The sequence below is a fragment of the Geospiza fortis genome, unplaced genomic scaffold (genome assembly GCF_000277835.1).
Source record: "Geospiza fortis unplaced genomic scaffold, GeoFor_1.0 scaffold592, whole genome shotgun sequence".
Classification (NCBI taxonomy): domain Eukaryota; kingdom Metazoa; phylum Chordata; class Aves; order Passeriformes; family Thraupidae; genus Geospiza; species Geospiza fortis.
Window position 1 is genome coordinate 184,872 of NW_005054609.1, and position 13,955 is coordinate 198,826.

At 43.7% G+C, this 13,955-nt stretch overlaps 1 protein-coding gene across 2 annotated transcripts in view; it reads right to left on the reverse strand.

Moving 5' to 3' along the window:
* The window catches only part of SAG (S-antigen visual arrestin), a 17,461-nt gene extending 3,848 nt beyond the window's left edge, over positions 1-13,613 (reverse strand). Inside the window, exons 1-14 of one of the 2 annotated variants that reach the window (XM_014310914.2) lie at positions 12,600-13,613; positions 11,269-11,436; positions 10,643-10,703; positions 10,512-10,556; positions 10,040-10,233; positions 9,269-9,328; positions 8,171-8,238; positions 7,851-7,986; positions 7,462-7,546; positions 6,172-6,244; positions 4,995-5,132; positions 4,622-4,699; positions 3,715-3,738; positions 3,232-3,296 (exon numbers count right to left, since the gene is read on the reverse strand). In XM_014310914.2, the coding sequence (XP_014166389.1) occupies positions 3,232-3,296; positions 3,715-3,738; positions 4,622-4,699; positions 4,995-5,132; positions 6,172-6,244; positions 7,462-7,546; positions 7,851-7,986; positions 8,171-8,238; positions 9,269-9,328; positions 10,040-10,233; positions 10,512-10,556; positions 10,643-10,703; positions 11,269-11,367 (1,126 nt within the window). In that variant the 5' untranslated portion in view covers positions 11,368-11,436; positions 12,600-13,613. Of the gene's footprint in view, positions 1-3,231; positions 3,297-3,714; positions 3,739-4,621; positions 4,700-4,994; positions 5,133-6,171; positions 6,245-7,461; positions 7,547-7,850; positions 7,987-8,170; positions 8,239-9,268; positions 9,329-10,039; positions 10,234-10,511; positions 10,557-10,642; positions 10,704-11,268; positions 11,437-12,599 lie in introns of those variants that run through there. The other variant, XM_031064613.1, reaches the window with a different exon arrangement.
* Between the last annotated feature and the right edge of the window lie 342 nt (positions 13,614-13,955).

Below are 13,955 nucleotides of genomic sequence, written 5' to 3' on the forward strand. Positions count from 1 at the left end.
AGCAGGAATTTCTGGGCTAACTGCTGACCAGGAAAGGTTTTGGAATAATGAAGAGACACAGCCCAGTTTGAATCTATCTTTAAAAGAAACAGATCCTTACACATTTTTTGTCAACAGGCGGAACAGACAGCCTGCCAATGTGACAGGAGCTGCTTTGCCTAAAAATAACCACATGTGAACCACATGGGTCCAAAACCAGTCACAAAACCAGCACACATGAAACATGCAAATCCTGGCCTAGCAGAAGATCAAGAGAAGGAAGTGATAAACACAGGGAAGGAAAGGTAGCAAGCTGCTTCTTTTCTGTCTCCTGCAGGCACATGGAAGAAAGATCAAGCAATCTGCAATAGCCATGCACTGTGACAGACCTACTGTTTACTGAGTGATGAATGCTTCAGAGCTTGCTCACAGACAGCTAGAGAGGGCAAAGCCATCTGCTGTGAAACAGAGCACACAGCACTTGCTCACACTTGCCATGGCTTGGCCCTGAAAAAATTACCTCAAGTTCTTGGGAAGCTCTTATGTTTCTGAGGTTCCCTGTACTCCAGTCATCCCTGCATGATTAAATGCATTGATGCTACACATTTTAGTTCTGCCATAAATCACCTTGGCTAGAGAAAAGGATATTCCCCCACTGCAAAATAAATCACAATATGTAGCATTTTTAAATCCCACTCCAGCTTTAATTCCATAAGATGGTTGCCCTAACTTCTTTCTGTTCTTCCAGCTGTGCCTTAAGACAGTCAAGTGAGCAGGAAGGTGCAGTAGGCAAACTGGTCACTACTGACTCGTCAATAAAAACAAAAGGGAACGGAAAAAGAAGATAAGGAGTGATCTCAAAACTCCCTGTGCATGCACCTCTGCCTACACTCACTGCAGAGGCTGCTGAACAAGCCAACAAAGAAAAATTCCATTTTTTAGGACCTTCGAGATACCTAACACTGTTTGTTGAAGCTCCATCTTTACAATTAAGCCTGGATTTGCTTAATTCCAAATTAGATGGCATTTCACTAATGAAACACATTATGTTTCTCAGAGTTCATGAGCTAAAGTGGTAGAAGAAAAAATTAAAAAGCCTGAACTCACAACTGGGAAAAGTGATAAAGCACAGTGCATGGAAAACTACCAACCAATGAAGCTGAAAAGTGTTTCAGTTTACCAGCTTCATATGGGAGACTGTTTTATTCCCTGTAATAAGCTCAGACACCACATTCCAGCACAGTTTTCAAGTCAGCTATTCAGGCTTCAGAGGGATTTTCTGCTGTGTTAGAGTATCTGTTTTTAAGAGAAAGCATTTATTTCCTGTGTTAACCATTTGCAGGGCTTTCCCATGGGAGAGCTCCTGAAATTACCTGCATTTTTTTCAGCTTATAAGAAACCTGGTATTTCCATCTGTACAAAATGCATGGAACACGGCTGACACTTCTGACAGCAGGCTTCTAGAAGACTTTGATGTAGCAAACAACATGTGGGCTGTGCCTCTGGTAAGAGGATGTGCTGGGGGAAGTGATCTGAGAAATATTGCAGGTCTCCATTTTCCTGGTAAAGTCTTCTGCCCACATCCTTTTGAGTGTACTGTATTAAGGAGTACATCATCCCTCCTTTGAAATGATCTTAGAAGGGAGAATTGCCTGACTTCCATTTTTTCTCATATTACAAATGCTTCTGCCAAAAGTATAAAGTAATAAAAAGGGGTTGTTGGCATTTTTAACACCAAAAAAGTAATGTAATAAAAATTCACACCACTCTAAAAATGTAAAATTCCTTACAGTTGCCTAAACCTTTGGATGAGCCTTGTTAGAAGTTTTCAAGCTTTCCTTGGTGTCCATGAAAGCTCCTGAGCTGCCCAGAGGCACTAGATGGCCCTCACCAGCCACACTCCTGGGATCCCCAGTGCCATCCCAGCCTCCACCACTTCTGTGCTGGCATTGCTCACAGCAGGGGCTTTCCTAGGGAAAATTATCTTCCTGTAGTGCAACTGTTACAGGAGAGATAAAAGCTACCTTTGCCCACTCCAGCACATTCGTAATTGGCAAAGCCTGGTTCCCAGCCAGAGCATCTGAATGTGGAGTGGGTCACCAGCTCTCTTCTCATTGATCACACTTGATTCCTCCAACAATTTCACACAGTAAGGACTCAAGCCACCCCCTTCTAATGCTTCCAGTAAGGAACAAAGCATTTATGTCAGGATAACTCTTCTCAAAGGTTCCACTGTCACTTGCATGTGAAAGTTTCATGCTCTTAGAAACAGCAGCTTTAGGTCAGTTTGGGCACAAAAAGAAAATGAAAGGAGCACAAAAGCAGCCATGGCTTTTGTTTTGAAACCCACTACACTTTGTCCCAGTATAGAGAGTAGGACAAGATGGCTCATCTGTAACAGCCCCAGCAGGAAAGAGTTGGTGTGTCTGGTGGTCAAGAGAGGCTTCTGATACTGTACAGGAACTTCTGATTTGGTGTGAGCACCTTGCAACCTCTGGTGCTCACCACTGGTGAACTGAGCCAGCCAGGCCCTGAGGAAGTGGACGGATGCTCTGACAGCCTGTGGGTTTAGCATATGATCCCAAGCCCCAAGATGCCTGGGTAAGGCTTGCTCCTCACACTGTTACAGAGATCTCTCACTTCCACACAGAGACCTACCACTGAAGAGATGTTGCTCTTGGATAACCACTGAACATGAAGGCCACATCACAGACACCATGGCAAATGCCACATCAAGGTAACAGAGACTCAAGAATCATCAGTGGTTTTATCAGCTCTTCACTCTGCTTAAAAGTATTTGGCTTTGTACAATGCTCATGAGTGTTAGGTATTTTCTATGTCAGATTTTTTTATTTTTTGCTTATACTGCAATCTGGCTGGGAATTGCTAATAACTTCATATAGGATATTTTGCACTGCAGTCATAGGATTTAACTGTGCAGAGCTTCCTCAAACCCCTGTTCTCTGAGCTGTGATTCCATACATGAAAGATGAAAGGGAACATGACTCTTTTCCATTTTCTCCCATCTTTGCATCCCTGCTCTCTCTCTCTGTTATTTAGTGCCTGGAGGTTGATACATAGATACACACACACAAACACACAATATAGACACACAAACACACAGAACAGCTCCATACTGGAGCCTTGTAGGCTCTGAAGACTTCCTGTGGCACAAGTCACTCTAAGGCTTACAATGGTGAGATCTCACCAGAGCCTGTTAATGAACAAAGGCAAAAACCAGGTGTAACTGACCTGCTGGGTTCTTTTCCTCAGGTTTGGGGTGCATGAGACGAAATGGCAGCTCTGTGCCCACTTCACTTTAGGGAGAAGAAAGAATGCATCAGATCCACAGCTCCACAAACATGCCTGGTTCAGCCTTGTTCCTCCTTAGCCCAGCCTGAGCCCTCAGCTCCAGCCTCACCCATTCTTTCATATTTTTCTAATCATAATTTTCCTCTCAAAAAAAGTTAAGCTCAAATTTCTCCACAAATATCCCAGGCATATTCACTTACATAGACTGGGTTTATTGTGTGCTGAATGTACTTGCATGTATATAAAATCAAAAGATATTTTTGTAATAGCTTCATTTTCACAGGAGAACCACAAACTACTAGCTTCTAACAGCTAAAGGGACAGTTGCTTTTTTTAGGGAGATGAGAATGGCAATAAAAAAGAGAATAAAGAGATGAACTAACAACTAAGACTGCATGGTCTGAAAAGGAAGATGACATTTACCTGGAAGTGAGGTCTCCCAGTATGCTACAAAAGAAAACAAGGAGAAAAACAAAGAATACTTCATGTCACTCTATTCTGGTGCTCCAGCAAGTGCTGTTTAATTGGTGGACTACTGAAATCACTTTCCTCATGCACTGTTCTCTACTTGCCACAAATTCAGCTGAACTTGTTTTTAAAAAAGGTAGCCTTACTTTTTCATGTCATTCCCATGGACAAAGAGCCTAAGTTTTTGAACTCCTGACCAAGTGTTGGGCATGGCCCCTTTTCCAAGAGCCAAAAGGCAAGTGGATGACCACAGAAAGCAGCAGGCATTTTATCACACTATAGGCAAATCTTTGATGCATTTTTATAGTAGAATGAAGCATAGATAAATGAAATACAAAGGTAAAAGGTGACTAGCATCAACTGAGAGTCACTATCCTGGTCCTTTTTTGCACTGTATCCTGGATCTAACTCATGTTGATAACATCAGCTTTACCCAGAAACCCAGAAAGGTTCTGTACTGGCTGAGTACAGAACCTGAGCTACAATATTTATGACTCTCAGGCAGATGTTTTTACCTTCTGCTCTGGGAGAACACCAATGCCAACATAAGAGGTTCACACAAAGTTTCACCTCACTTCTCACAAAGGTTATAGCTTTGACACAAAAATTGCAATGCAAACCAGAGGTTCCTACTTCAGCCATGAAATTATATGGTATCTAAGGAGAGTAACACAAACTATTTGACTCAAGATAAGTTCTATGGATAGGCCAAGACTGTTTTCCAGGCAATTTATGCTTTACAGGGAGCCTCATATCCTATAACATGTGCCCTTTCTCTTGGGGTGGACTATTCTGGTCTCTCCTCACCCATCAATGACATAAACACACTCCCCTCCCTTAACTCAAAGTGTGTTACACTTACCCTGGAACAGTGAGCTTCACTTTGATCTTGTAAGAAACCAGAATCCCCATCACTGTCTTGTCTATTCCATCCTTAATGCTGCCAGAGAAAACAGAGCGCAGTGTGAGGTGGCACAGCAGTGTAACAACAACACACACCTGCAGCAAGAACTAGGGGAACATCCTGGAAGAGGGAGAGCAGGCAAGCCTCAGGTACAGCCAATACCTTTCCAGATCTGTGATCCCTGTTCACCCTGAAGGAAAATCATGGCATTAGTAATGGTGCCACATGTATCCATCTGGGCACAACAAAGTCCTGAGGGCAGTGTCTCCTCCATGCTCCCCACTTCTCTCTAACTCTCCTGCTACCCAGGACCATTTAAAACTCCACTCACATGGTACTAGAAGCCAAGTTGGTGTCCTCATCCTTCAGTTTTCCATCCAGAGCTATTTCCCGTGTCTCCCGGTTATTTGCAAGCAAGGGCAGAACTGTCAGGGTCTTGGTCAGGCTACTGTTTGGCTGCACCTTTTCACTGAAAATAAGAAGGGAAGTGATACACTGTGGTTTGTTACACACCCAACTAGGAGAATTTCCAAACAGGTTACAAAGCTGCCCAAAAGGAGAGGAATTTATCTGTGCAAATTCAGTTGTCAACAATACAGATGCACACCTCTAATCTAGTCAGCAAAATTCCCTTTCTAATCAACAGAGAAAAACACGCACTTATAGAAAATGCCTAATTTCACATTAAGGCAGAAAAGTAGGTCAAAACCACAGAATAATGGAATAGTTTAGGTTGGAAAAGCCCTTTAAGATTATCAAGTCCAACCACTAACCCAACACTGCCAAGGCCACCAGTGAACCATGTCCCTAAGTGCCACATTGATTTTTCCTAATATCTAATCTACCCCTCCCCGAGTGCAATTTGAGGCCACACCCTCTGTGCTGCAAAGCTCTGAATTTGTACAAAATGAATCCTAGTTGAGAATATCAGTACTGAAAGGAAAACATGTCCCTAGCTACATGTCAAGCTACAGAGCAGAACACCAGGCAAATATAAAGCACCTGGGTATGCTGAACCCTCCTCACAGTGTGAGGCTCAGAGCTGCACTGCCAGTACAGTGAAAAGAAGCAAGTGGCTCTCCATAACATCTACAGACTCAAGGTTTCTGTGGGCTTTGTCAGGTCAGAAGAAACCAAATGAAATGCTCTTGCTCAAGCAAGAGTGTCCATGACTTCCAGTCAAACAGCAGCACCTTTCAGAAAAGTGTTGCATCTCTATGTAAAGATTTCCAGCAACTGGGAACCTTCTGCTGTCACCACTAAGCTCGTGTAGCAGGTAATTACTCTTCAAACCTCTTCTGCAACACCCCCATTCCCAGAAAAAACATGAGGATATCTGCTGCTCTGTGAAAAGGGAACCAGCTGCATCTAAAGAGTATGAGTGGTGTGGCATACACAAGGTAAGAGCACTGTAACAGCAGGAGACTGCCAGACTGTAGTATGAGAGCCTCTCATCACTGATGATGAGGGTAATTAAAAGGTGTGAAGGACCAAGAGCATCCACTCACTGTGCTTCCTCAGCAGCCACCACTTTGGTGTAGAAGTCACTGGAGTACAGCACCACATTGGCCACCTGCTCCACTGAGGGAGAAAGAGGAAAGCAGACACTCAGGGGTGTGCATGCACCACAAACAACACAGTTGCCCCCACCCCAAGTCCCAGGAAGGGGAAACATGGTGAAGAAAGCAGAAAACGCCATCCATTTTAGAGCCTGAAGAGACCATCAGGACAGAAAGCCTGACCTGGACAGTGACCAACAGCACACCAATGGCCAAAGTCTGTCTTCCCTGAAAGGCACCTGGCCTTGATTTGGAGACAACAGAAAGTCAATAACACACAGTTTCTCTTGGTATCGTCTCTTTCCATTATAAAGATGTCCCTCTTCCTTCTCAGTTTGGGTCTGCTTTTATCTCTGGTCCTGATATCTCTTGTGTGTGTATAGCCCATGCATGTGCATTCAGGAGACAGCATCAGCACAGAGCCTGGGATAACAAATGGCTTATGTTCTCCAATCCTACACAAATAATCCCAGGGTAAATCTGACTGAAACACTGAAGAGGAGAGAATCTGGGACCAAAAAGGTCTTTTTAAGCCTAACAGAGGCATAAAAAAGAGCCAAAAAATATTTGGGAATCACAGTACATCCCAGACTGGCAGTGAAACACCTTTCTCTGCTGTAGTTCTGTAGGAGCCTCAGCCATTTTGTTCTCTCATTGCCTTCTTTTCTCTTTCCCATCCTTTGTCTTTCAGACTGTGTTCCCCTGCTCTGCAGCTTGTGGGATGAAAATGTGTAGTGTCACATATAAAACACTGGCACAGCAATGAAGCTCAGCCCCTGCCCTCAGCTTCCTCAGGAGGAACGACACTGTTGCTGGCAGAGTTTCTCACACTGCCAGAGATTTCTGGAACACCAGGCAAAGCTGTATGTTATCTAGGCACATTCACAGTTAGCAGGAGCATCACACTGACAGGGAGCCCTTCCCACTGACCTCTCAATAAGGGTGCATTTCCCCCACTTTTCCCACACCTGCATTGCCCACTGCAGGAGCCAGACCCCTTCTCTTTTTCTAGGGGGGAAAATCTGGTGCCTGAAATTAGGACATACAAGTAACCACAGGAATCAGGAGAAAAGCTACAGCACTTCACTTGACGAACAGCAAAGAAACAGCAACACATAGGGGGGAGGGACAAATTCCTGATATCCCCACCTGCCTTCTTAAACTATTAAAAGCACTAAATTCTGTCTCTCTTTCAGACCTATTGCACTCAAAGAATCTCAAGCAACAGTAAAAACATACCCTGGACTTTGATCTTCTTTACTGTTTTGTCTGTGTTGTTGTTGATGGTGACAGTGACTGGAATGGGCTCACCATGGTAGTATACCTAGAAGGAATGTGATGCTCAGAAATCCAGCCAGAAGACTTCTTCCAAGCCCTAACCCCCCCAGATTACATCTCACAGAGGCCAGACAGGGGAAATGACCCCTCTCAGTGATTAATGACCCCTCCTTCAATGACTTCAAATGTGTTTGGTATGGCTTCAACCACCCCTAGCAGTAGCCACTGACAGAAATTACATTAGAGTCCTTGAGTGCTGGGACAAATCAGTCTCAGCTGAGAAAGCAGCAAATGCCCATTGGCCTGCAGATACCATGATGCCCCCAGCCCCAGGGCAAACCCCCCCTCACCTCTTTACTGAGGCAGGCTTTCATGTGCAGGGGCTTGTTGGACATGAAGAACTGCCAGGTGGTCTCTGCACAAGGCTGGGGTCCTGGCTTCTCCGGAGCATACTGCACCTTACGGATCAGCAGACGTGCAGAGTTCCTGGGAAGGAGCAGAGGACACCATGGTGACACCCAGAGCTTGGCAGAGGCAGGAGTTGTGCATTCCCATGTGCTTACACCCAGGAAGTCACTGACAAGGGGGCAAAGCTGAACAAACAACCCAGGTGCACCACTGGACCACCCATCCCCTTAAGGCAAAGCTGAAGAGAGACACATCCTGTTACCTCCTATGAATTCTCTCTTCCACATTTTCTGTTGAGAAAGCTTTCACCTCAAAGTCCACCCCACAAGTCTGCCAGACAGAGAAAGGACAGCTGTGAAATCAGGATCAGAAGACAGGAACATCTGCAGATGTTTCAGTATCTTTCTGCACACCAGAAATTGGCAGACTACTGCCAGCTGCAAATTATTCTGGCCTCCCACCACTGTCACAGACATTCCTGGTGTTGGCACATTCACCTGTTCTATAGTCCTTTTGATAAATGAGACCTAATCCCAGCCTCTGAGAGATGCCATCCCTACTCCTGAAATGCTTCCTGTGAGACAGTGCTGGAAAGGTCACATCCTAAGCCTGCCCAGTGTGCTATGCTGTTTGGCCCGCCCTGGGTTTCTGAACTGAATTTCTGAGTTGGCTTTGTAATGCCAAAACCAGCATCTAAGGAGTGGAAGGGATCATGCCAAGCTAACCTTTGCTTTAACAGGTTTACAGCATTGTGGGGCACCTGTGTGAGTCTCAGCTAATTCTCTAGAGATATTTTTGCTAGAATATTCCCTGGCATAAAACACAGGTTATCCTTTTTGCACTAGGTTCTACAACCCTCATCCCACTTTGCCTGGCTAATTGCCTAGCTCTGCTGTCCAGACAAGCATCCAGTCAAGTATAAAAGGAATATTTTTAACAGTATCAGAAACCTTGCAGAACATATAATTATTTAGTGACTTTTACTACAGGGTTTTTGTTCTGTTTACTTATATGTACAAGCCAGCTCTTCTCTGCATTTAATTCAGGGCAGGTCTCAACACATGTTATTTATAGCAATCTGTGAGATTTTAGGCACTCAGTCTTCTTTTCTTTCATGTAGCCTCACAGCCACAATCATTTTATGTGCAGCCAAACCACAAATCATGTGATAGTCTTAAAGAAGCTACAACACTGCAGATTTTGTAGTCTTGCTGCTATTTGTTTGGATTCCCTTTCTTATTCTGAGAATTTCAACTCCAGTTCTGTGACACATACTTCTTTCAAGCTAAACAAATTCATGTATTTTTTCCCATCTGACTTTCCTTAACCATGATAAGCATAAGTGTCCCACTGGCCTCACCTTATCAACATCACGAGGTGCAGGTTGCAGACAGACTGAGCAAGGCAGGTAATCTGGAAACTGTGGGAGGAAGAAGAGGAAATGCCCCAAACCAATAGTACACAGATGTTTTAGGTAACATACTGCTCACAAAAGCAGTCCTGAAAACAAGGGGTCACTCATTGTAATGTTGTAACCCTTTGGAATTCTGGTTAGTATACTTGCCTTGTATGAACAAATCCCTTTCTTCCAAAAATACTTTAAAAGTCAAGAAAGAAAAAAAAAAAAGTCCATGCACAATGTGAATCTTCCTCAGGAACACTAAGACAGACATATGACTGACAGCACTGGAAGGACTTCCTGCTAGACTTTGGCAGTCAGCTGTCATTTGTCATCAGCTGTCAAAGACCTTTTCATCTCCTTATTTGATCCAAAGTTTTTAAAGGAAAAGGATTTGGCACTGGTAAAACAGGAAAAATTATTCCAGCCCCTCAGGAACAGGAAGGCAAGAATATGGGGCTGTTGCTAGCATAAAGTCATTGCAAATTCCCTTGCCTTTTTTAAGAAAACAATTCTCACAGTGGTGTGATCACTGCAGTTAGGATCTTCTTCCACTTTACCTCTCAGGATTGCAAGAAGAAAGAAAAACATTGGTAACACCAGCTGTCACTCAAAATTGGAATTGCAGAACATGAATTCACTATAAATTCCCATCTTCAGTCAATCACCAGGCCTCAACAGCCTGGTAACTACAGACAAGAAGAGAATCAGAAGCTCTTCTGAAATACTTACTGTAAAGAAAAAGGGATAAGCATTTTTGCCCAGCTTCTTTAGCAGAGATTCCTGCAAGAGGGTGAGAGACTCTGGTTTGTCAGCAGGTGGGTACACCTGGACCCTGGAGAAGAACAGGTCCCGGCGGAAGGCGAGGCCGATCACGTCGATGTCCTCCTGGCCGTAGCGGAACACGCACGTCAGGGACACAAACACTGGCAAGAAGCACAGGACAGGTGAAACAGGCAGCAGGAAAACAGTGAAGCAAGGCTGAGATGGGGACACTTCTGCCTCAGGGAGACATGGGAACTCATTTCAACACTTGCATAACCCAGTGAGTACTCATCCCATGTGTAACAACAGACACTGCACTGATAAGAAGCCCATTCACTGAGGCAGAGAGTTACATTTGTACCCTTCAAAGATTCTACCTTAGCATCTCACTCAGAAAGACAAACAATTTCTGAGAAATACATTACATAAAACCTCAAACCTTTTTTCCCCTTGATAATAGCAGGATCCACCAATACAACACCATCTGAAAGAAGGGGAGAAAATGAAGATTAACATAGATAAAAGCAGGGTTGAGAGCAGGAAGAGCAGCACACAACCTCGTGGACTTACCTACAGGTTCTACATCCCCTATGTTGTCAATGTAGTCACGCTTTCCCAGGTAGATCGTCAGCTGTGGGGAGAGGATGACCACAGTTGAACTATAAAATGTTTGTGGTTGTTGAGGGAAGGGGGACACACACATCAGAGAGCTATAAATGTTGCAGAGATCAGAACAATTCCATTTTAAATTGAATATTTTTTTTTTCCAGCAAACATGCAACCCCCACCAGACTCGACAGGATTATTCACATGCAGGACATCAGAACTGAAGACCTGATCTAGACCAGCTCCCAAAGGTACAACACAAATACTTGTGCATGGTATAAAGAAGTGGAGATTTAAAAATTTTTGGTGCTGTCAGGTTGGAAAGACAATGAATCAGGTTTCATTTAAACATTTACCAGTAGAAGTACAACCCAGGAGGAGAGTGAGGTGAGCTGCCTTCTCTTGTATTATAACACATGAATAGTTTGCCCTAAAAACTGCTTACATCATCTCCTTAAACTTAGTGGTAATATGGGTCACGCTCCTTCTTCAGAAAAAAATAAAGGGGACAGGAAGGAGCTAGTTTCTAGTAAGTCTTCAGTCTGACTACAGGTAAAACTCAAACCTAAATAAGCCATTACTGTACTCACAGCTTTGTCGCGGGTACTTTTTCTGAAGATAACTTGTTTTGGAGGAGAATCAGCATTCTTCCCACCAGTCCCAGTCTTTTGAGACTCAGGGCGGCTCATGGTCAAAGACAGGGATGTGACTGTGGGTGAATGAAGCTTTTCTGTCCCAAAATATCCTGTGCCAGATGCCTGGGAAAAAACAGGTGGATGAGATAAAAGCAGTAGGTAAAGCACTGGTACTCCTGTGCTGTTTCAGGCCCCCTCACACATCCAAATGGTGGCTCGGTCTAAAAGCTACCAAGGTGGTTTGTGTTGATAAGGAGTCAGACCAATCCCCAAATAAGAACTCATCTGTGCTGTTGCACTTTCCTCAACCAGAACCCAGTGCAACCCATTATGGGCAGAGCAGCACTGAGCTCAAACCAGAATGTACCATAAGGATAGAACAGTCCAGCCACCTGCCCAGAAAGGCAACAATTATACTTAGAGGTAGGGAACAGCTTGCACCTGAGGGGTAGAAAACATACGGAATAAAAATTCTTCAGGAGGAGAAAAATAAGGAGGGAGAGAAAAGAGTAGGGGGGAAGAGAAGGGGGGGGGAAATAAGAGAAGCAGTGGAAAAAAGAAGGGAAGAAGAGAAAGGGGACAGCACAAGAGATATCCAGAGAGAGAAATCCAGAAAACCTAAGTGGTACAAAGTAGAGAGATTACCTTTTCATTCTGTTTTAAGTTACAAAATAGCATCCAATTAATGATCAGACAGCAAATTTAAAATAAGGTGAAGCATTTCCCCAGTTAACAGAAGATTCAAGGTGGCTCTGGTAATCACCAATATGAATTTAATCACAGGATTAGACACATTCACAGGGAAAAAGGCTTTTGGCAGCTGTTGCACAAGGATCCAGGAGTAACTGTAGCCCTTCAAGATTCTGAAGCAGAGGAGCAGCACCAGGAAAGGATGATGCCACACAGGCACCATCCTGTCCTTACACTCCTCACCATCAGAGCTGTGTGAATGAGAGCACTATGTTAGACAGAACCCAGCTCTGATGGAGTATGACTGTCCTTGCAATTTGCTCCAATTCTATTTCTCAGCTTGCTTTCCCATTTTAAAACTGCTTCAGGAGTAAAACAGTTTCTAGGGCCTATTTGCAGACAACAAACCATAGAAAAAGGAAACACTTGGCTTCTTGGAAAGCTGAAAAACATGTAAGGCAAACATTAGAACCAACCATACATATGTAAGCATTTCTATTTTCATTAAGTAGGTTTTTCAAGTCCAGACCAGTATTTGTTGCTGACTAGGCATGCTGTAGACTCAAAGAAACACACCAGCAAATAACATTAAATACCTTGCTGTGTTCGCAGTGGCACAGGAGCTTCCACGGGCAGCGATGGGAACTTCTAAATTACTGAAGAAAGATGAATTTTCCAAGGCAGCTGTGTTCTATGCTTCTTTGCATCTACCAGAGGGAATTACTGCCCTCTTCACAAGCAAGGAAGACAATTTGTAGGGGATTGGAAAGCTCGTCTCCAGTTGTGTCCATCCAGGATTTCAATAATTAATCCCTCTGCAAGAGCAAATGTTGTACCTGGGCTGAGATTCAGCTGGGAAGTGGTTAAGTCAGCAACAACAAGGCATTACCTAAGGACACTCAGCTAGTCAGTGAAGAGGTCTACAACATCCTATTCATATGTTTTGCAAAGACTTATGAAGCTCAGGACAGCTACTGGAAGCAGTTTATTTTAAAGCTCTATCTCCTCCTTCCTAGGGCTGCAAGACATGCAGCCTGGTAAGAAACTGAACAGACAAGAACCATTTATGAAAAAGGGAGTTTATAAAACACTAAAATGGCATTTTGATGGCCTGTCAAACACTGAGAACAATGCACTATTCTCATGCTCACTAAGCAATTTATCTATTACTGCTTCACCAGCAGCCAACTGACATGCTGATGCAAAACAATAGACTGCTGGCTTGTACAATCTCCTTCTCAATTTACTTAAAAAACACAACATCTGGGATTTAAGAAACACAGGTATTTCAATTAACTTCAGCTTTGCTGTTCCTTAATCTTCCAAGAGTAGACTTCCCCACCCACCAGTGAATTTGGCCCTGGTATTTTGCATAACAGTATATGTTAACTTTTGGCTTGTGAGCTGTAGGAACAGCTGTAGCTTTCCTCTGGCTGCATCTGTTCATTTGAGTACAAGGATCACATGATATCCTGTCCACTTGCCAGCCTAACAGCTCCCTCCAGCTCAAGCAACCTTGCAGTCACAGATCAAGTTTTTCACAAACAGTCACTGACATTTGCCTGAATATCTGTGGCCCAGGCTACAAAAATTACTCAAAAAAAAAAAAAAAAAAAAAAATGTTCCTCAGCTCTTTCAGGGTTCCAGCAACATTTTATTAACTGGAGGTGGATTATTTGGAGAGCTTAATCATTACTCTGTCTAATCAACTCTGGCAAACACAAACCAGCCAGGCTGGAATCAGAAATTCACACGTGCCTGTGCTGCAGAAGGGAAGCCAGGTCCTTATTGTAGGAAGTAAGGAAGAAACTCCAGAGATGAAACTCAGTCACACCTTGCAAAAACAAAAGGGAGGGAGCTGGTTTTGTAGAAGTCTGTGCTGCAGCCACTGCAGGGTTATTAGTTCTCCAGGAGAGGATGAGCATTCCTGTTGGCACATGTACCATTGCAGA